Raw genomic sequence first — 20,578 nt, 5'->3', positions numbered from 1 at the left:
GATGGCAGAAGGGCAGGGCAGAGCAGAGTTGCCTGCTCTTGCATCACACTCTGTGAATGGAGGTGGGTGCTGACACTACAACCCCCTCATGCTAATCTAGCAGTAAACACAAACACTCTGACAGGTTAATTTACCTCTAGACAAACACAGCAACAAAAACACACATCAGCACATCATCAAATAGTACAAGCACACACACACACTTGCACACAAACTTGTACACACAGATGCGTGCAAGCGAAAACATCGCATCAAATCACAAGCGGCCTTACTTTCTTCTGAAAGTAAAGTTTAAACCATATTTTCTGTAACGGGTGTAAGTGCACTAAGTCCACACTTTCTTCTCAGTTACCACCTTTGTGAGAGCGAATGTTGAAGTAATTATCTTTCTGTGATAATATACTGTTCAGAAGCAGGATGGTCTCCTAAGACGCCTCCTCTGTCCTTTACCTCATATCACTAATTATTTGTTTTGGCGTCACATGGAAGAGTTTGACACTCAATTAACAGATGAGGTTACATTCTCTATAGGCCATGTGTTTGTTTATTTCGAGATATTCTTTTCTATATACATCTGTATGCTAATTAAGTGAAATGTGTGTGAGCCTGTGTGTGTGTGTGTATATCATGTTCGCATCCAGTAAGGTGCTATGTAAAATACAGTGTGGTGTTGCGACCTAGGGATACAGGTGTTTCTAGATGACAATGCACCATGTGTAGTGTAACTTTGTGTGGAAATGTATTGTTGATTTCTATTGTGAACCAGACAGTTTGATAGGAAATCAAAGTCTAAAATCAATGTCACAAGTTCATTAACGGATGCCCTTTTCTCGCCTGTACTTTTACTATTGTTCTTTCCAGGCCCCCGGATAAGCGCTTACATCTCTGGTTAATTAAACATGTCTTCTAGTTGCGTGTCTGTGTCCTGCACATGTGTGTGCATGACTGTGTGCCTGCAGATGAGAATGTGAACATATGTAGGTTTATTTGTGGTTGTGTGCATGGGAGGCACCCTGTAACACTGTGTGTGTACTTTTTGTATATGCATTTGTAAATCTCCCCTCTCTGTTGTTTTTTCCTTTGACCTTCCCCTAGTGTCTTCCCATTATGCCTCTACTGGCGTATAGATGGGCCATCGATTCAGCAACAGGGTACAAATTAAGATTTAAACGTTACGTCTCCCAGGCTATTGAGTTTTACATTTAGGGCATTTGCAATATGCAAGACTTATTGATCTGCTGAAGTGTGGCTCTTTATAGAAATCACCTCAGGCCACCACTACTTTTTTGTTTCTCTTTTATGCCTCTCTCTTTTAGGCTGGCCCCAGGGTGCCAGTTTTGATGCTGTAGCATTAAATTTCTAAGAGTCTGACAACTCTATTGATATTTCAGTCTCATTGGCTGGACACCTTAAATGTTTCTTAATTCCACAGCTGTGCTTGTCAGAGCTGGTTTACAAAGTTCAAGCTCATAAGGTTTCTCTCAGTCTATTTGGTTATGGATCTAACATTGTAGTGGCTCTTTTTTTGTGCTGCAGGAAAATGGTTCCTCCGAGGAACACGTGCTATACGTGTGGGACCACTTTGTGTCCAAAGCCACAGCCAAGAATGTCTTCATCATTGCCCACAGCTATGGAGGGCTGTCTTTCGTTGAGCTGGTGAGTGTTTTCGTTTTCCACTTATCCTTCCTACCTCCCACTGACATAAAGACACACGGAGACACACAATGCACTTCTGTCAGCACAGTCACTCTCACACATGTTCATGCTGAAAAATGTGCATATTCCATCCTAAACTGACTGAAATTCAAGTTTGCAATGTTACAGTACATACAGTACTAATGCCCATACATGCACGCAAACATATTAGAATGCAAAAAAGTGCCTACGTGCAGCGCAGTAGTAGTAGCACCGCTCACCTCAGGGAGACGGGCAGCAGAGTGATAGTGTGTGAAACATGGTGGAACAATTAAAAATAAATAGCATTTAGTTTCTTTGAAAAAGTGCTGCTTCTGTAAACAATCTGGTTCATCCTTGTCCTTGGGCACTATCCACCTCCTCTACGCATCGAGAACACAAGGAAAAGAGGGGAAAGGAGAGGGCTGGATAGCTAAATCTAGGGATGGCAATACAACAACAGTGGTACTGTTAAACCAGATCTGCTGCATAGCATGCAGATCTCCCAGCCTTAAGAGAGACAGAGGATAGGTTGAAAGATGGTGGGAGGGAAGTGGATTTGAAGGAATTAATGGTGCACAGGGGAGGGTGAAAATAAAAGTTTGGCCAGCCTCTTGGCTTTATAACCGCACCCTTAAGCTAAATGGGCCTACAGTGTATCTTTTGCGGGTTATACGAAGGCTTCTGAGGTTAATGCTTTATTTTCTAGTCTTTGGTTTACTGTGATATTCTATCGGGACCCTGTATCACATATTGATCATCACGTTCATTTCTGTTAGTGTTTTAATGACTTGGGTTTCCTAATAATAAAGTTTCAGTGTACATATAGCCAATCATAGCCACCATGGTGAGTTATCCTTACTGGTTTGGTCTCTCATTTAGGTGTCATTTTTTAATAATGGGGAAGTTTATGTTTGTATCATGCAAGATTGCTGTTTGCTGCTTGATTTACCATCCTGTCTAATACACATACCAGTGGCATATGAAGCAATGAAAACTCATGTTCTGTGTAGTTAATGTGCTTCAAAAGGGATAAAATCTCACTCTGGCTTTTCTGCCATTCTGTTTAATCCTAATCCAAAGATCATGACAGAGAAACTGAAAATTGAGCAAGTTAGCAGAATGTGATGTGATGAAAAAAATGTACTTTGTGTTTTATATGTTAAGTTTTTTTTTTGCAAAAAAATTAGCAGATAAATTACCCCATATAAAACACTTAGTATTAACTCAACTTAATTCCAGCAAACAACATCTCTCTGCTGCTTTATGTACAAAAAACAAAAAAAAACAACCAAAAGTTTTGCTCTCTTTTGTTATTTCTAATCTAAAGCTCTGTGGTTTCTGAAATTCCAACAGTTACTTTTATGTAGCTATCCTGGCTTAGTGCCAGGCTTAAAACATGCTTTGCTAGCTGTGTTAATATTTAAAATTCAGTTACTGCAAAGGAATACACTCTATTAAGCTCTGCTAGTTAACACACTGTGCTAGTTGTGTTTTCAAGTCCCTCTATGATCTGAGAGCAGGGTTACATCGCCAGTGTGCTGGTTTCTTGATCTGAAGGATTTACTGCCAGATTCACCGCATCTCATATTATTTAGGATATATCCATCCTCTTTTCTTAGGAAAGGGAGGAGGAGGGAGGCGGCGCAATGAGGATACGGCTAGTGGGGGATTAAAGGTGGGCACTTGTCCCACTGGTGTTTTCAGGAATATTTTATTTTCTTTCTTTTTCTTTCACCTACTCTTTTTTGTTTAGTATTTTGTAATTTTAATTTGGCTGCTAAATATTCATGCAGTGTTTTGTCCATGACAGCCTCACAATCTCCTGGGCTTTCTTGCAGTGTGACGAAGACTAGCTATTCTCTCTATTTGTATCTTTCTGTCTCTCTGTGTTTCCTTCAGTCAGACTCTGGGTGTGTGTGTGTGTGTGTGTGTGTGTGTGTGCGAGTGTGTAAAGGCCTCGATGAGGTTCTAACTGCTTTCTTTTATGTGATGTCCTTGTCATGTGAAAACCCTCTTAAAAACAGTCATATACCGTATGTGCATATATAGCAGATTCAGTATGGTGAAGATAACATCAAAACAGAGACTTGAAAGATCCTTGTGTTCACTTTAAGTGACAGGGTGTTCGAATATGCCATTGTCAGGTTTCCCTCGAGGCCATCCCAGCTTCTGTTGTCTATCAGTGTTGAAACTCCTTCACCTCTTCCAACCTGACATAAACACATATACGTATTCATTGTTTTTATTAGCTACCCTCAATTGCCTAGCTGTACCTATTAGGAACTTTGTATAAGGAGAGAAGTCTGTAGACGTGTCAAAGTCAATCATGCTGATTTTTGAAATCTTTATTTCTTCTTTTTTTTTCTTTGCACTATATATTTTTTTTGTTCATATAAAATATTCTACTAAGCTTTACTCTAGGCTGTTTGTTTTTTATCCAAATACACTCAAACTTCTCTCCACTAACAGACATGCACTTTACAGGAGTACCATATAAATATACACATGGGATTTAAAGCAACCACTATACATTTCTTACTTGTTATTGCTGTATTTTTGTACTCCCTCACACATAAGCATGCACGCACTCGCGCACATATACGCGTACATACACACGCACACGGTCTTCTTAATTGAGGAGAAAGTGGTCCAGCGGGACGGGATGGGAGGTGTGTGCGCATGAGCAGGCGAGTGGAGAGTGGAGCCTTGCGGGATGAACCGTTTGACACATGAGAAGACCCAGAGAAAACAAGCTGTCTGTGGGTTAATTACTACTCCCCTTTGCAGTTAATAAATACATTTCTGATCAAGCACATCAAAAAGGCCCGCCATTAATTTCTCCTGCTCGCTCCCCTTGCTCCGGAGCATGTTAGCCCCTGTTTGGAGTGCTCAAGTGTTTCATTGCAATTTGATTTCTTTTAAAACACTTCACAGTGTGTACTGACTAATTATAGATACATCAAAGAGTAGCTAACTGCCTTTGAATGAGAGCGCGAGAAAGAAAGAGAGGCTTGCGCTGCAGGGGGAAGGCTGCTCGCTCTTTCTTTGCTTGGCCCCCACCTTTTCTGCCCTTTTCCTTTCTCCACCATTCTTCAGCTATCGCAGATTCCATCCATCCATCTCAGTTCACTGTTTTGCACTCCTGTCCTCCGTTCTGTCTCTTCCTTAGAGTCTCTAGTCTCCTCTGACATCTGTTTTCGTCCTTGGCCACCCTGTCCCTCCCTGCCCCTCCTTCTCTGTCTCTGTGTAGTTTAAAGGAAGGTGGGTCATGTTCCCCCAATTGTGCTACTTTGTTTTATACCCAGTATTTCTATATTCCCTTCAAAGTCTAAGGGGTTTTAGCCTGTGGACCGTCTTTCCCTCCCTGTCTCATACACACAACAAACACACAGTGGCCATGCTTGTTTAGGTTCTAGGTTTACACACATTATCCTTTCTTCACCTGAGGACAAAATCTCACCCGAGAACGAACCAGAGAGAGGAAGGGACCGAGGGGATAGAGCCATACAGAATCAGGGCCCTGCCTCCATCTCTCTTTCTCTCAGCTCAGCCTGTCTTTTCATCTTTCTTGGTTGCCAGGAGTGAGGGGGGGGCGGGTGAACGTGTAAGTGGTGGTGGTGGTGGTGTTGAGGAAGGGTTGTCTAACCCGCACTAACCTTCCCGCTCACAGAGTGAAAAAGGAGCACTCTTATTGGATAGGACAGGGCAGCATTATATAAGGTCTTATGTAAGAATGCATCTGTCTCCCAGTACACAAATGTGTGGGTGCCAACCAGACAACCAGCCAGCCGCCACAACAGCCCTTCAAAAACATGATTACAGATTTTAAGTGTCCTCTGTGAATACGCCACATACATACAGTGCATGCTTGCAAAGTATCTGTCTGTACACTTTCTGGATGGTGCCATCTGTTTCAATCTATAATGAATATATCGAGTTTTCTCTCTGCCGTCCTTGGTTTCATGTGTGTGTAAGTGTATGTGTGTGTGTGTTGTGGTTAAGTGTCAGATGTGGGAGAGAGATGCTTGAGGTGAGACAGATAGATATGGAGGATTTCTTCACTCCTTGTGGACTTCATCGTTATACTGGTGTGTGGAGGATGAGAAAGATGAAACACTGTTGGGTGAATCAGTCTGAGCCGGAGAAGTTTGTTTTACATTGCTCGGAGTTTAGAAAGTGATTGAATTTCCCTGCCATGATACGGGTTTCCTTAGACTAAATTAGAAGTTTTTATGTTATATGGTATAGGAAGATGCAAGAAGAACAATAAGTTTATTTCTGTTACGCTGTTGGGGCCTAATCAGATTCACAAGTTGAAGTACGTGTAAGGAAAAGTAGTTGTACACATATTTTCTGCATCTCTTTAAGATTTCCTGTTCATTAACCACAGAGAGTTTTCCGAACAAGCTCATTGCCATTTCCCTGAGCAATGTGGCTGTTTTTAAAAAAAACAAATTTCATATTTTCTTTGATTAGTCAGTCTATAGGTTTCTTGCTAATTTTTTGATATCTTTATTACACCTTTCACTACAATAGTCGCTGCCCCAAAATCCACTCTGCTATATGTCCTGTTTCGTGTCCCCATTTCCTTCATCCCCCTCTCTCAGACGTGGTGACCCTCAGGGCGGCGGCAGTGCCAACTATGCCCTCTGTGCAGGACTCTGGGTCTGGCAGTGGTCTGTACAGCTCCATGACTGGCATGGTAACAGCCCACTAAACACATGTTGCTGTGCAGACACCCCTATTCTCCATTCTTCATCCTTTTAATGGCATATAGCAAATAACAAAAACATACATTCGTAAATATTAGAATACATTTCATTAAGTGTTTAGTTGCTATTGAACCTGATCCTTATTCTCACTTAGACCACTTTAAGAACGTATGCATATTTGGTATTTTTGAAACTTTAACAAATGTACATATTCATCTCTGTAACTACAGCTTAAATCAGCTTTTATTATGTTGTCATGTCATGTAATGTTTATTCTCTGATGTTTTAGGAAATACACTTATTTGCTTTCTCGTTGTCTTTTTTTTTATTTTTCTTCCTATGTATTTAGCATGTGTGGAAATTGGGAATTAGACATTAAAGTTACTGGGAGAAGTGACTGCACCGTGTCTTTGAAGTCCTCATGTCCTCATGGTGTAGTTGTTTCCTCACTTTCCTAACTCTTGAAAAAAAGACAGATTGATTCTTGGATGGATTGGTGACTAGCTTGCCAGCAAACACACCACAAAATCTAAATAAGACAAATTTGAAGTTGTTAGAAGTTCTCTCTTGTCAGAAGTTAGTAGTTTCCACCCTTCTTCCCATGTTTGTGCTTTCCTAAACTAAACACGCCCCAGACTGATCTCTGCCGAATGCACAGACATAAAATTGATATTGATCTTCTCACAGTGTCTCGGTCCCAGTCAGACAGCAAACAAGTTTATTTCCCTAACACGATGGACTATTCCTTTAAACTGTGTCAAACTAAGTTCCACATTTATATCTATCTGAAAGGCTCTTCAAGGACCAGTGCAACCTTCACCTGAGTTCATCACCACACAAGCAAAAATCACTTTAATTTGTTGACAAAATCATCCCAGCTGTGAAGACGTCCGTACACAGCCTCTGAAAATCCCCTCGTCTAATGTTGTATGCACGTCTCGGCCGCCTTCGAAACTCTGAGTGCTAGCCAGTCTATTGCATCTGGAGGGGATGAAGAGAAGGTTTGTTTTTATCTCAAGGTTCTCCATAGCTGGCGGGCTTGCAAGCGGTGCAGGAGTAGTGCAGTTTCCTGTGTGTATATCTGTTTGCGTCTGCTAATGTGCATGTGTGTGTGTGTACGTCTGTCTGTGTCTGCAAGTGGGAGCACATATATTGTACGGGGTCCATGTGTGCCTGTGTGTACGTGTGTGCGCACGTATGCATACGTGCACGTCCGAATGTGTCAGCCTTAGCCTGGAGAAGCCTGTATCGTCCTGAGCAGAACAGCTTGGTGGAGAGCAGCTATCAGAGCCACGTTAGAGGTGGAGAGGAGGAGAGGGTGAGAGGCGATGATAAATGGCTGGGGCACACTAGCAGAAATTAGTGGAGCCGTATGCAAAGCTGTGGCGTTTTGTTTGATGTGAAACAAAAGGACCACCATGACAAAAGTGCCTGCCAGCCTGCACAGCAGGACAGCAGCCCTGAGGACATACACCATCACCACTGATGGCGTATGTGTATGTGCACGTGTGTTTGTACGCACTTGCGCGTGTGCATGTATACGGTAATGCATGCATATCATGCATGCTCCTATTTTCTAGTCCTGTCTATATTGTGTATATTATCCCTCTCTGTGTTTGTGTGCTCCGCTCGTAATGACAGACAATGCCTAGCCCTTGTACACCATGAAAAGACATGGCTTGTTCCTCAGTACAGCTACAGCATATTTGCTCTATTAAGCAGCTGAAATATAGACGTCTAATTTCTTTGTGAATGAATAGGCATCTTAGAGAGCGGCTCTCCTCTTAACATAAGGATGTAAATTGAACTGTTTAAATGTCACGGCTAGCAAGCTGATTTGATTTGAATTGATTTGCTTGTTTCTGGAAAAAAGGACCTCCCTTGCCAAACCTTAGCTGCGCTGGCTGCCACAGATAGACCAAGGTCTTTCTTTCCACCTCAACAACACATTGTAGGGCTTCTGAATTCTTCTATCTGCTGTGATTATGTACAAATGGCCTTCATTTGCCATCCATTTCAAAGCTGTAGTGCTGCATTGTGACTAGAGGCAGATGACGCAGACCAAATTACAGTGGGTTTGCTGCCTGAAAAGGATACTCACACAATAGGCTTTGTGAAGTATTCCCTTCAATACGTTGCCATTATTCTCACCTTTGTTGGTGTTTCTCTCTATGTTTCAGGAGCATCTTTGGTTTCTAGATTACATTTGTGGTGTTGGCAAGGAGCAGGGGGGTCGAAAATACTTTACTCACCTCTTGTCTCTCTTGTGCTATTCCTTCAGTATCAGGGAAATTGATTTTATGTGTGAGATTCTAATTTTTTTTTTTTTTTTGCTGCTTTTTTGATTGCTTTCATTATTAATTCTGTCTTGTTTTATTGTTACACAGGTGAAAGCCAATCAGGCCCTCATAACACAAACACTCTGTTGGTGTTCTTGGATTATTTGTGTGTGTGTGTGTGTGTGTGTGTGTGTGTGTGTATATATATATATATGTGTGTGTATATGTGTTCCTCTTTTGAGTCACGTTGTTTCATAATATCTCACTAACCTGAAAGGAAGCAGCCTGAGCAAAAGGCAGTACAAAATTGCTGTAGTTGGCCAGAATACTGAGTGGATCACATCTGTCCATTGAGCCGTCCTTCTTCGTCATGTGTCCTGTTTGCTTCTATCATCTTCCTACCCCCTGGTTTTTTATAATGTGTCACTGGCCAACAGCAACTAACTGGCTAGCTTATTAGTCAGGAGTTGTTGTCTTATCAATGAGCAAAATGGATTTCAATAGTATTTATATTTACAGTATTGGGGATTTGTGCCCATTCAGTCTCTTGCTGTCTCTAGTAGCGCCATGGACACTATCTTTTCTTTCCGTTTCAGTGAATAACTATATTCAGTCAGTGGAGTAAGATAGATGCTCCTGGAGGGCTGTTACAACTCAGAAAAGGTAAGACTGTCCAGATAAGCTCCCAGGGAAGTGTTTCACCTTGCGTTCAGTGTTTTAACAGCCATTTCCCCAAACTTTGTTTCAGGAGTGTTGTAGGAATAACTACATAAAGCATCTATGTTTCAATACATTGCATTTTCTTCTTGTTTCCCAAACTTTTGTTCTTCTTTTCAATGGTCCAGGGTTAGAAAAAGGTCATCAGAGACACAACCAACAACCAGAGGCAAATCAAGGCATCACTTTCATTTCCATGCTATTTAAAATATATATGTGCGAATATATGTGTGTTGTTTTGATCAAGCTCCCCTATAATATACTGAAGAGCCCAGAGGCAGATATGGAGCTGTTGCTCTCACCTCAAACTCGGTCAATACGCTTCAGGATTGCTTCCATACATTGTGGTTTCTATCATCAGCTCAAGAACCCATCTTTGTCTCTGTATGTGCCTTTCACTGCTTTTGCAGTAATTCTATATTTCTCTCTTCTCTCAGTGGTAGTCAATAGTTTCAGTACACAGCTGTCTGTCTTTTTTTCCGTGACCAGTTCAGTAAGTTAAAATCTATCATTTTCTGCTTACAGAGAGAAAAGTTATGAGTCTTCCCATCTGCACTGAAACCTTGTGCATAATTAAGTCGTGCACTACTTCTAATTGGTCTGTGATAGGTTTTTATTGATACCAATTTCAGACTGCAGTATATAAGAGCATTAGTAAATGTCAGCTGTTTGTTCTGAATAGTTTGTCTTATTCAGTCCTTGATCTGACCATTCATAGTTTTAAAATGACCGAGCACGCTTTCACCAGGTCATCACGGTTACCCACTCTTCTCCTTCGTTCCTCAAAACACACAGATGTTGCCATGGTGACGTAATTGAAAATCATTACATCTCAAACAAGTATTGTTGAGGTTACTATTCATAAGTCTCCTCTCACCTTTTTGTCTTCCTTTTTTCTTTTTTACTCTCCTGTGAAAAGGAAACGAAAAATCCATCTGTCCTCAGTGCATCATTGTGCAAAGGCTCTTTTTAAGCTCTCTTGTCCTGCTCCACCCACCCCATACCCCACCTCTTTAACACAGGGTCTTTCTTGCCACTTTATGATATAAGAAGCCGAGCTAGTTGAAGTTCATTTGAGTTCAGTTAAATCTTGAGGGATTCATCATTACATATTTACTGGCTGAGGCTGATCTTGCTGTAAGGTTCTACCCTCGTCCCATTGATCTAGTGCGCATGTTCACTCCCGAGGTTACGGGACGTGCTTCCATTTGCATAAGGCCCTGGGCAAGGTTCTTTCCACCATTGATTGGCCTGTCCATGAGCGCCCCGTGCCTTCTCACATTGATCACTTTGTTTTTTCCCGGAGACAGTGCTACTCAGAGTTCAGCTGCAGCTCCGGCATATCAGACCTGCCGGAGGAAGAGAGAGAGGAAGGAGACGAAAAAGAAACAGTGAGCACAAGAGAGGGGCGAGCACTCAGAGGGGGTAGATGGAAAACTTTAGAGCCAATATCTTGATAATTTTGCATACTTTTCCTTTCAATTTCGATGCTTGAGCTGAGAAAATAAAATCCTGTTTCACCCTGCCACCCCTTGTGTCCTTACTCTTTCAGCCTGTGCTTCCACAAACTAACTGCCTTATGATATACACTGCTTTTGAGGAGTAAACGCATGCATATATGCACATAATCAGATTAACGATGAAACACACGGAGCACTCAGCATACACAGAAAGATATTAGCATTTCCACTCATACCTGAATTGCTTCTAAAATTGGACAGCCCCACTCCCTTGTTGTTCATCCCCAGCCTCTGCTTCACCCCTGGTCTGTTTGTATCAGTGTGCTACACAGAAAGCGCCTTTTTAAAGCAATTAGGCTTCTTGCCCAAGTAACTCTAAACGGAGTTCGATAACGCTGATCACGTCCTTGATAATTACATGAAGCCTTATATGTTTGTGTTTTGATTTGTGCATATACTCCATTGTGTGTTTATCCAGCATGGCGTCAGTGGCGGCGCAAGGCTCAGACTCCCATGATGCATCTCTTCTCTTTGTTCTGCTGTGTGAGAGCAGTGTGCGGCTTTGTCTGCCTCTCTCGTTCCTCTCGGCTCGTTGCCTCAGAGGCAAGGTCTCGCTCTCTTCCCTCTCCTCTACTTCAGAGCTCTCTCACTCTTTCTTTCACTCTTTAATACCCATTGGGCACTGCTGTCCATTTCTTTCACTCCTCTCCCTGGCGTTTGTTGTGTTTTACCTTCCTTCTTAATTCGCAACGAAACTCTCCTTCACTCGCTCATTCTTTCTTTTGCCCCTTGCCCCGGTTGTCAAACCACTCCACATTACTGTTCTTTTTTTTTTTTTGTGGCTCTCACCCTCCTCGGAGCTTCTTTGGTCACATCCCTACTGTGTGCTCTCTCTTAACACTTATCTATAAACTTACCTCTTCTCATTTTCTTCCTTTTATCTTGTTTCCCACATATATGGTCTTTCGCTCTTTATTTGCTGTTCCCCTTTGCTTCCGATTCAGTCGCTTTCTTTTTCTTTCCCCTCTCTTAACCTCAACTTCACATCGGCCTTGTTGCTTCATTCTTTGCCGTCTCACTCCCATCCTTCACTCAAGACTGACCTCACGTCTCTCTGTCTCCTTTGCACTGTTTTTTTTTTTTTTTTGGTGTTTTGTCTTTTTCAACACACATCTTTTTAAGAAGACCAATTTTTCTCGCTGCTTCCTCCTCCTCCGTCTCCGTACCTCCTGTATATATTAAAAAACTCATCTTTGAAACGCTGTTTATTTATTTTGTTCAAAATCTCTAAATGGTTCAAATCGCAATCTGAACTTTGTCATTCAGTTACGTCTAAAATGTCAAATGAATTATCTATAAAATATTTATTCTTTTCTTACCTGAAAATGCGAGCTGCTTTCAATTCTTTAAAAAAAATATCCTTATTTGTTTCCTTTATCCAAGTAGATTCTCTTTTCTCTCTAGTCTTGCCTTTCATTCTTGCCTCTCACATTCGCGGTTCCCACTGTGGTATTTCCGTGCTTTCACCTGCTGTGTCTGGGTGTGTCAGCTGGTTACGACCTAGGTCACCTACACCAGAGACGGAATACGAGCAGCTGACGTGAGGTTTGAATGTGGTGAAGATGACATGTTGACAGCTCGAATGAATCGCTTGTCACATGTCATTTTTTTTCCTCCCCCCTTGTTAATTCCGCCATAAGAATGCATACAATATATGAGAGGAATCTTGAGGACATACGGGGTTGCAAATTGTCACACAGGCATCACTCGAATTCAACACATTCTATCCAGTTTGCTTTTCTTTTTTTTTTTTCTCTGCCCTCAAGACTGTGAATGGTCTCATTCTGCAGCGAATGTAGGAGGAAGAATAAGTCTTACGAATTGAAAGGAGAGAAAGTGTTGTTTCTGAAAAGCTGTGAGGAGCAGCTAGGCGGATCCTGGTGCAAATGTCAGTGAACTCACTGACTCTAGGGTTGAAGTTTGAACCCTCTCTCCCTCCTGCGCTTCTGTTTCTCTCGTCTTCTCTCGCCTTTTTGCTTATTTTTCCCTTCAAAGTCTGCATCTCCATCCACGCCCGCCTCCTTCACTCTCTGCTCTCTGTCTTTCACTGCTTTTAAAGTTCATTCAATGGGGTGTTGGTATTCTGTGGTGTTTTCGCCTTGCCTACTCCAAACCCTCCAAACACCAGGGTCACAGCATTCTTTTAGTGTGTTTGTAAAGAATTTCTCAGTATCAATGCATCACCTGCAGAATGTGCGGTTTATTTCCTGCATATATCTCCAGTTTTTTTAAGAGAAAACACACAACGTTGGGATTGATGGTAAAGGGAAAACAGGCAGTCGCACAGTTTTTCAGTCACTTCATATTTTCTGCTCTTCAAGCTTGAAATAACCCATACAGACTATTCACCTGATCTATTCCCAACTCTATAGCCTCCGATACGTATGGAAAGCCTAGTTTGAATCCTTTATGGCAGTTTTTTCCAGGGGTGTGTTTTAGTTATGTACCTGCAGTAAAACATATTTAATTTTTTAAGCCTGGAAAGCTGACAGTGAAAAGAGATGAACTGTTTTATGTGCCATTTTAAGGCTTTATGTGCTGTGAAATACGATGGGGGTTATGAAAGAGCAAAAGGAAGGTAGAGAGAGGAAGCGAGAAGGAGAGTGAGCGAAAGACTCCTGGTGAGGAGCAGCCTTTGATGTCTTTGCTGGCTTGGAGCTCAATGCGGAACTCACTGAAGGGTAGGCCTTGCTTCATGGTGGGAATATGAAGCTGGATGTGCTGTCCAAGTAAAGAATAAAACACACACACACATTTGCACAGATTTTTTTTTTTTTTTAATGCATTCGTGTTTGAGTACAAATGTTTTTATCTTCAAGCATGAGTGTGCGTTTTGCTCCAAAAGCCTTGTTTGTTGTCCCAGTAAGCTAGGTTTTCTCCCCCCGTCATGTCACTCATTAGTTGGTGGTTCGTGTTCAGATCAGTTACCAGGCCACATTGAGTGACTTAGTGATTCGCAGTCAGAGTGTGTGTGTGTGTGTGTGTCCCTGTCTCATATATATTCTGCTTTCCTATTAGATGGCTTCACACTCGACGATTCCTCTGGACTCCTCTGACATCAGCTTTCATGCATGGCCTGCCTCTCTTCCCTCTCTTTCTCCCTCTCACTTTTTTGCTCTCTCGGCCTTGAATATTAAAAACATCTTGATCGTGTCAGACATCTTCGAAACCCCCCCACCCCCCACCCGCCACCTACCAGCTAACATGGACTAAATACCCCCCTCCACAATACTCACTCTTTAACTTCCATCCCTTCTTCATCCCTTGCTCCCTCCATCTCTCGCCCTCTTTCCCAAAGTGTCCTGCCCCCTCCACCTTGCTCACCCACCCCCAGTCTTGTGCCTTCCACGTGATGGCACTTCTCCCATGAATCCAAGCTCTTCACCTCTTGCACCCCCACCCCCTTTTTCTCTTTTCTTTCTCGCTCTCCTCCTGTATCTGTTTTCGTGGCTTTGCTTGGGGTGATGGTTAGTTGATTTGGTCTGATTTCTCTTTGATGAAAACACTAGGGGGCACTGCCTGTCCTTTGTTACCCCTCCGTTCCCTTAGCAGGCTTCGATTTATGTGTGTTTTTGTATGTGTGTGTTTTGTCTCTGTCTGTGTGCCCCTGCATGTGCTCCTGTTTGTGTTTGTATTTTGTTAAAAAGCAGTCCCTTGTCTGTAATGGATGACACAGATCTGCATTCAGACAGACAGGAAGGCAGGAAGGCAGGAAGGCAGGCAGGCAGCAGGTCTCTGGTGGTCACCAGGGCTAGTGCTCTGCACCCGTCTGCACCCCCCTGTCCCCACTTCCACCCCCTGTTTCTGTTTGGTGAACCCAGGGGTGTGGGTTAATGAAAAGGGCTTGGACCACCGAGAGGAGCGACAGTCATCTCACAGACACCTCTGCTCACCTCCGGCCCTCTGAGACCCTCTCTGCATGACAGGCCCCCCCTCTCCCCGTCTCTCTCCCCACGTCGACCCTCCATCCCCTGGGTCACACCACTTCGTCTGGCTGCCTGGTGGCCGCCAAAAACACAGCTAACCCAGCATGGCTTTGCACAAAGGTAGATAAACTAAAAGAGAGAGTGGTGCGTTTTGGGGCGAATGACAGTTTTTGTGTGTGAGGAAAAAGAGAATGCGCTGAGAGCGACTGCCCTGTTTATCCAAAAGGCTAGCGATTTAGACAAGGAACCTCAGTTGCATTCGAGTCGGGTCAAGGAAGAGACGGCCCCAAAATAAAGATCAGCTGTAGACACCAGAGTTGGAGAGGAGCCCGAGAGGACGCAGACCTTTGTTTCTACTCTGTCGGTTGAGAGCTTTTTGTGACGCTCCACCTCATGTGACAGTACTCTAGCTGTTTTCTGTGCGTCTTTTATATAAGCAGTCTATACTACACAATTAGCGATGATGCTTATTTCTTTCATGCATCCTTTACTCTGCAGATGAATGTGATTGTTTCTGAAGGAAACTCAGAATTATTGATTTGTTGTGGGATTCTTTTTTTTTTTTTTTTGTGGTATGCAGACAGCTGATGAGGGGTGTTTGATAGTGCTAATTGGCAGCTCCCGTCCATGCAGTGTGTGGTTGGTGGTGGGTTGGGGCTGGGCGAAGTGAAGCGCTGCTATTGTTTAGAGGTGTCAAACCCAGCGCAGAACAAAGAGGACAGGAGAAATGTGCTGTGCTTGCCTATCAGTGTGCTGAAAGCAGCTAAAGTACACACACACACACACACACACACACACACACACACACACACATACATACATATATAAATATATATTATATATGTGTGAATGCACATGTGTATGTCCATCCACACACACACACACACCACAGCACATTACCTGGAGTCTCAGACACCGGCATTCACTCACACTGACATACAGGCACCCATACACACAAATACCTACTAACTCGCACACGCACACTCTTAGACAAACAGCCTGAAAATGACAAGATAATCACCACATTCAAACTTACCTTCAGCTCTGGGTAAATGCCTTTCTCTGAAATAAACTAATAAATATACTGTTTTCTTTTCAAATGTTCTCCACTGAAGGCCCTAATTACCATACGCTGACAAAGACCTGACAGAGGTGTAATAGTTAAAAAGGTAATTTGACTACAAGTAGGAGTTTGGGTGGGGAAAAGGGTCAGTGTGTTTCCCCGTCCACCCCCCATCCGTCTCTCTCTTTAATGGTTTATTCACGCTTTTCGAGGACTTTTTGCATGATTGACTGACAAGGTCTTTTTCCGAAATAGCATCTTCAGTAATGAGAAATAATTGACTCCCTAATCAAAAAAAAGGGTTCATGGAATCCACAAACCCAACTGTAATCTTCTGTGGCATTTCCAGCAGAATTGACAGTCCTCATAGCTTCAGGCTCTATACCACTTTGATTTAATTGCTTTTTTTTTTTTTTTTATAAGATTAATAATATACTTTATACCATATTTTGTGTGTGTGTGTGTGTGTGTGTGTGTGTGTGTGTGTGTGTGTGTGTGTGTATGGTCTGTTGGTGTGTGTGTGTGTGTGTGTGTGTGCGTGTATATGTATGTGCTCCACACCCTTCTCTCAGGCTTTGTTTTTAATCAACAATATCACTTGAAGAGCACTTCAACCAGTGTACTACTTTTTGTAAATTTCACATTAATTCATTAAGGGAATCGTTGTGGTGGTTTTATTATATACTCCAGAGTATACTGCTGTGCTGTTTTGCACATTATTTTAATAAACTACATTATAAAACATTGTGAAAGAGTAACAGAAGAATAACATAAGTAAATTATTTTACATGTAAGTGTTCTTATGTTTTATTCAAAATATGGTTTCAGTGTCAGGTTTCGACAACAGCATAATAATAATAATAATAATAATAATAAATAATAATAGTAATAACAACGTTTTATATTTTTAATATAAGTGTATACTATCAGCATAATTTCATTATTATTTATTTACTTGTATTATTGCATTACTTTGCATTATGTTTTTCTTTTGCAGCAACAGAACCCAAAGTTGAGGCTTTTCCTTTTTATTTTTTTTATCTTTGGGTCACATATGGATTTTAAATTTATTTTTAGGGCTGGAAGAGAAAATGTTTTTGCTATTAAATCTGGTCCAACGGAACATCATGATAAAGATTAGGCACTTGAAATGGGTTTGTATTTTTCTTTACCCTGGCTGTTTAATTTGCTAATTGAATTGCTTTGTATTTTCTTGTACCCTACGTTAGTATTATTTTAAATCTTTTATTCTTATGTCTTGATTACTTTGGGCATAAAAATAATCATTTAAGTGAGTGTGCCTTGAGAACTGCAAAGTTTTTACATGATGGGGCAAATTAACTTGTAGCTTCTCCCAGCCTGTCCAATTTGTAAAATGGCCTGAACCCCTTCTCTCTCTCTTTCTTTTCTGACTCATCTTTCCTCTCGTTAAAAAGCTGTTCTAAATCATGGCTGGTGGCAATGAGAAGTTAATTTCAGATTGTTATATATTTCCATTAATTTCGGTTGGCCTTCTGTAGTTCCCCCCTCCCTCACTCTCTCCTTCCTTTGAGTACAGGGGGATCACAGAGCCTTTTTTTTTTCTTTTCTTATTTTATTTTTTCAGGGGCTCTCTCTTTCGCTCTTTCCCCACGGCAAAGGAGACGAGCAAATATGAAGGAGTAGAGGATGATAACTGAAGGGAGGAACACTCTCTTTGTCACTTTCTTTTACCTCTCCTCCCCTTTCCTTTTTCCCCGAACTTTTTTCTTTTTTCTTTTTTTTTTTGGGCTGGTCCATGAGCGGCTTCTCACTCACAGATGGGTCGAGTGGCCCTGGAAGTTTATACAAAACACCTCTCCTGAGAATCCAACTCCTGCAGTCCTGAAGGGACACACACGCGCACATGCAAATGTACACACACACACACACACTCTCACTCACACACACCTGATTTGCCAGTAATGTGTGGAGCAGCAGGCGCCTCCAGATTTGTTGTTTTTGTTTCATTTTCCTTCTCTTCCTCCTCCCCCATTCACAGCTAAGGTGAAAAACAGTCCACTGAGATATTTGGTAGATTTTGCCATTAGCAGGCTCCACCTTACAGTAGCTGGACTTCATGTGTTGATTTGTGAAGCATGAAAATGAATTTGTATGGATCTTAGAAAAAAGAAAAAAAGTATATGTATGAAAAAAAGGGTATTTCTTGATAACAGGAAGAGTGAAGAAAGTCACACAATTGTTAAAATTTAGCTCCACTTAAACCTTCTCACCACAAATTTAGAAGAATTTAGTGAAAATTCCACATCATAGCTTGTTGAAATTTTCTCACTGCACCCCAATTTAGAAATTTTGGCTCGATTGCCAACATTGGGCTCAGTTAGTACAAGGAATCAGTGTTTATCAGCCCCTAAGGCTGTGTGTGTGTGTGTCTCAGAAATGGACAGCAGTACCCGATGGATATTTAACACATTAGCTTTGGCAGAGCTGAGAGTGGTGTGAAAACACACTGATTTCCTAAGTGGCAATCATATCAGCCTTGCCGTCAGAGAGGCAGCAGAGAGCAAACATCTGTGTGTGTGTGTCTGTGTGTTTGTGTGTGTGTGTGTGCCCCTGAACATGCATGCGAACTGTTTGTGCACATCATTTAGACATTAACTCCAGTACTGTTTTAGATTTGTACAGTAAACTTTGTCTGTTTATTGGCGTGATTCAAGATTAGATATGTTTATTTAGCTTTCTTTTTTTTTTTTTTTGAATTTCACATTTATTTTAGTGTCTTATGATGTTCGGTTGCCTTTATTTCATCCTGCTATTTTGTTAATGATTTATTTTATCTATTTACGGCTTCATCTGATGGTCCGGTTCTCTTTCTCTGTCTTTCTACCTGTTTTTTTCTTCCCGCCCCCAGTCTTTTCCTCTCCAAGCCCAGGGTTCTGTATTTCTTTCAGTTTTTCCTCCTTTCTTTCAGCCTCTGTTGCTCCGTATGCCTGCTCTGCATGTGTGTCTCTCTCCCTGTCTGTCCGTGGTAAGCTGTCTCCTCCCTGCCAGGGTTCAGAGAGCTCTTGGTTCTCCTCGATGTCAGTATCACCCTGAGTTACGACACAAAGGTCTCAGCCTCCTCCACCACCCACCCTTGTTAGGCCCTCTCACTCGCTCACTCCCTCCGTCAATCTCATTCTCCCTCACCCTATCCATCCTAGTCTCCAGCCGAGAGTCACCCATCCGAAACTATGTTAAAACAGGGTCATCCCCCGGCGTGCACTTAAAGGCTGTCCCTTTAACCTGCTCTGAAATACTTATGGCTATTATTATAGCTTATAAATCATTAAGAAAGTTTAATTATACGAAAATTTCATGGTGGAAATGTGCAAGCTGACACATGGGAAGGGGAATTTAATGGGCCAGCAAGTCCCAGCACCGTGAGGGAAAATATTGAGGTTAGGTTTCTATTTTACAGCATTGCCGGAGGGTTGAGAGACAGGGAGAAAGACAAGAAAGAAGCACTTTCAGAGTGAGAGAGAGGCAGAGAAAAGGCGAGTGGAGATGACGAGGCCTAGACTGTATCCGATGTGCAAAAGTAACTTTCTCATTTTGCTCTGTAGACCAAAGCTGTTAATATGACCAGTTGATTTGGGAATGATGAAGATATTGCCCACCGTACCTTGTGCTGGTTTTCTTAACTAAGATGTATTCTAATTAACACAAGACTTTAATTAGTCGCCATGCCGTAATTTCACTTTGTGAAGGAATGCTGCCTAATTAGAAATTATCATTTAGATAATTTCTGTAATTGCCGTCGCTAAACAGTGTATGAACATCACATATTAACTACTAATGTTACAAAACTTTGTCCACTTTCTTAATTGTGTCAATATCATTTCAATGTGAACACTATAGTGGTATTGTTGATAAAGCTCGAGTAACTTGAGACTTGAGTCTTTTTTTTGTGACAGAAATGTAAATTGATCAAACTGTTGGGAGTTGATATCATTAACACTAACCACTCTGCAGATGTTAATTAGAAATTAACTGCATTGTGTTGTACTAACTATGAAATAATGCTATACGTTTGAGCATCTGCTTGGCTTATCGGGTTTGAATGGTTTGAATGCAGTGCCATTGCAATAAAAGAGTTGTCAGTCAAGTGAAAACCAATAGGAATTCAAGTGTTTCATTATTATTTTGTGGAATTATGTATCACTAGCAGGAAGAAAAAAAGATGCATATTTGAAATAATATTTGAAAAGAAAAATATGTGGAAAATCACTTCCGAGTTGTGGACAAATGTGGAAAGCGATTCACTGAGTTATATAGGTTACAGTTGATTGAAGAAGTAAGAAAAAAGAAGTTTAAAAAAATGGAAAAAAGAAAGTATTTTTTTATATACATGCATGATTGCACATACCTGCAAACACAAACCAACCCTCTTACACATTAAAACTCTCATGCATACTCGTCTCGAAGAAACTAATTCCACTATTCTGAGCGAACAGCAGTTGCTTTGCACCAGGCTGCTATTGTTTATGAGTGCTCCCTTACCCACAAACCCCCTTCGTCCCTCCCTTCTTCCCTCTTCTTCCCACCTTCCCTGCCCTCTCTCTCTCTCTCTCTCTCTCTCTCTCTCTCTCTCTCTCTCTCTCTCTCTCTCTCTCTCTCTCTCTCTCCTCCGTCCGCCCTTCCCGTCTTCCTCTTGTTTTCCATG

At 41.8% G+C, this 20,578-nt stretch overlaps 1 protein-coding gene across 2 annotated transcripts in view; it reads left to right on the top strand.

Annotated features, from left to right (window-relative positions):
• The window catches only part of fam172a (family with sequence similarity 172 member A), a 150,925-nt gene that overhangs the window by 67,902 nt on the left and 62,445 nt on the right, over positions 1-20,578 (top strand). For both annotated transcript variants that reach the window (XM_041043266.1, XM_041043265.1), the window contains exon 8: positions 1,537-1,656. In XM_041043266.1, coding sequence (XP_040899200.1) covers positions 1,537-1,656 — 120 coding nt within the window. The remainder of the gene's footprint in view (positions 1-1,536; positions 1,657-20,578) is intronic.

Source organism: Toxotes jaculatrix, chromosome 7 (assembly GCF_017976425.1).
Source record: "Toxotes jaculatrix isolate fToxJac2 chromosome 7, fToxJac2.pri, whole genome shotgun sequence".
NCBI lineage: Eukaryota > Metazoa > Chordata > Actinopteri > Toxotidae > Toxotes > Toxotes jaculatrix.
This window is presented reverse-complemented; position numbering and strand designations above follow the sequence as displayed.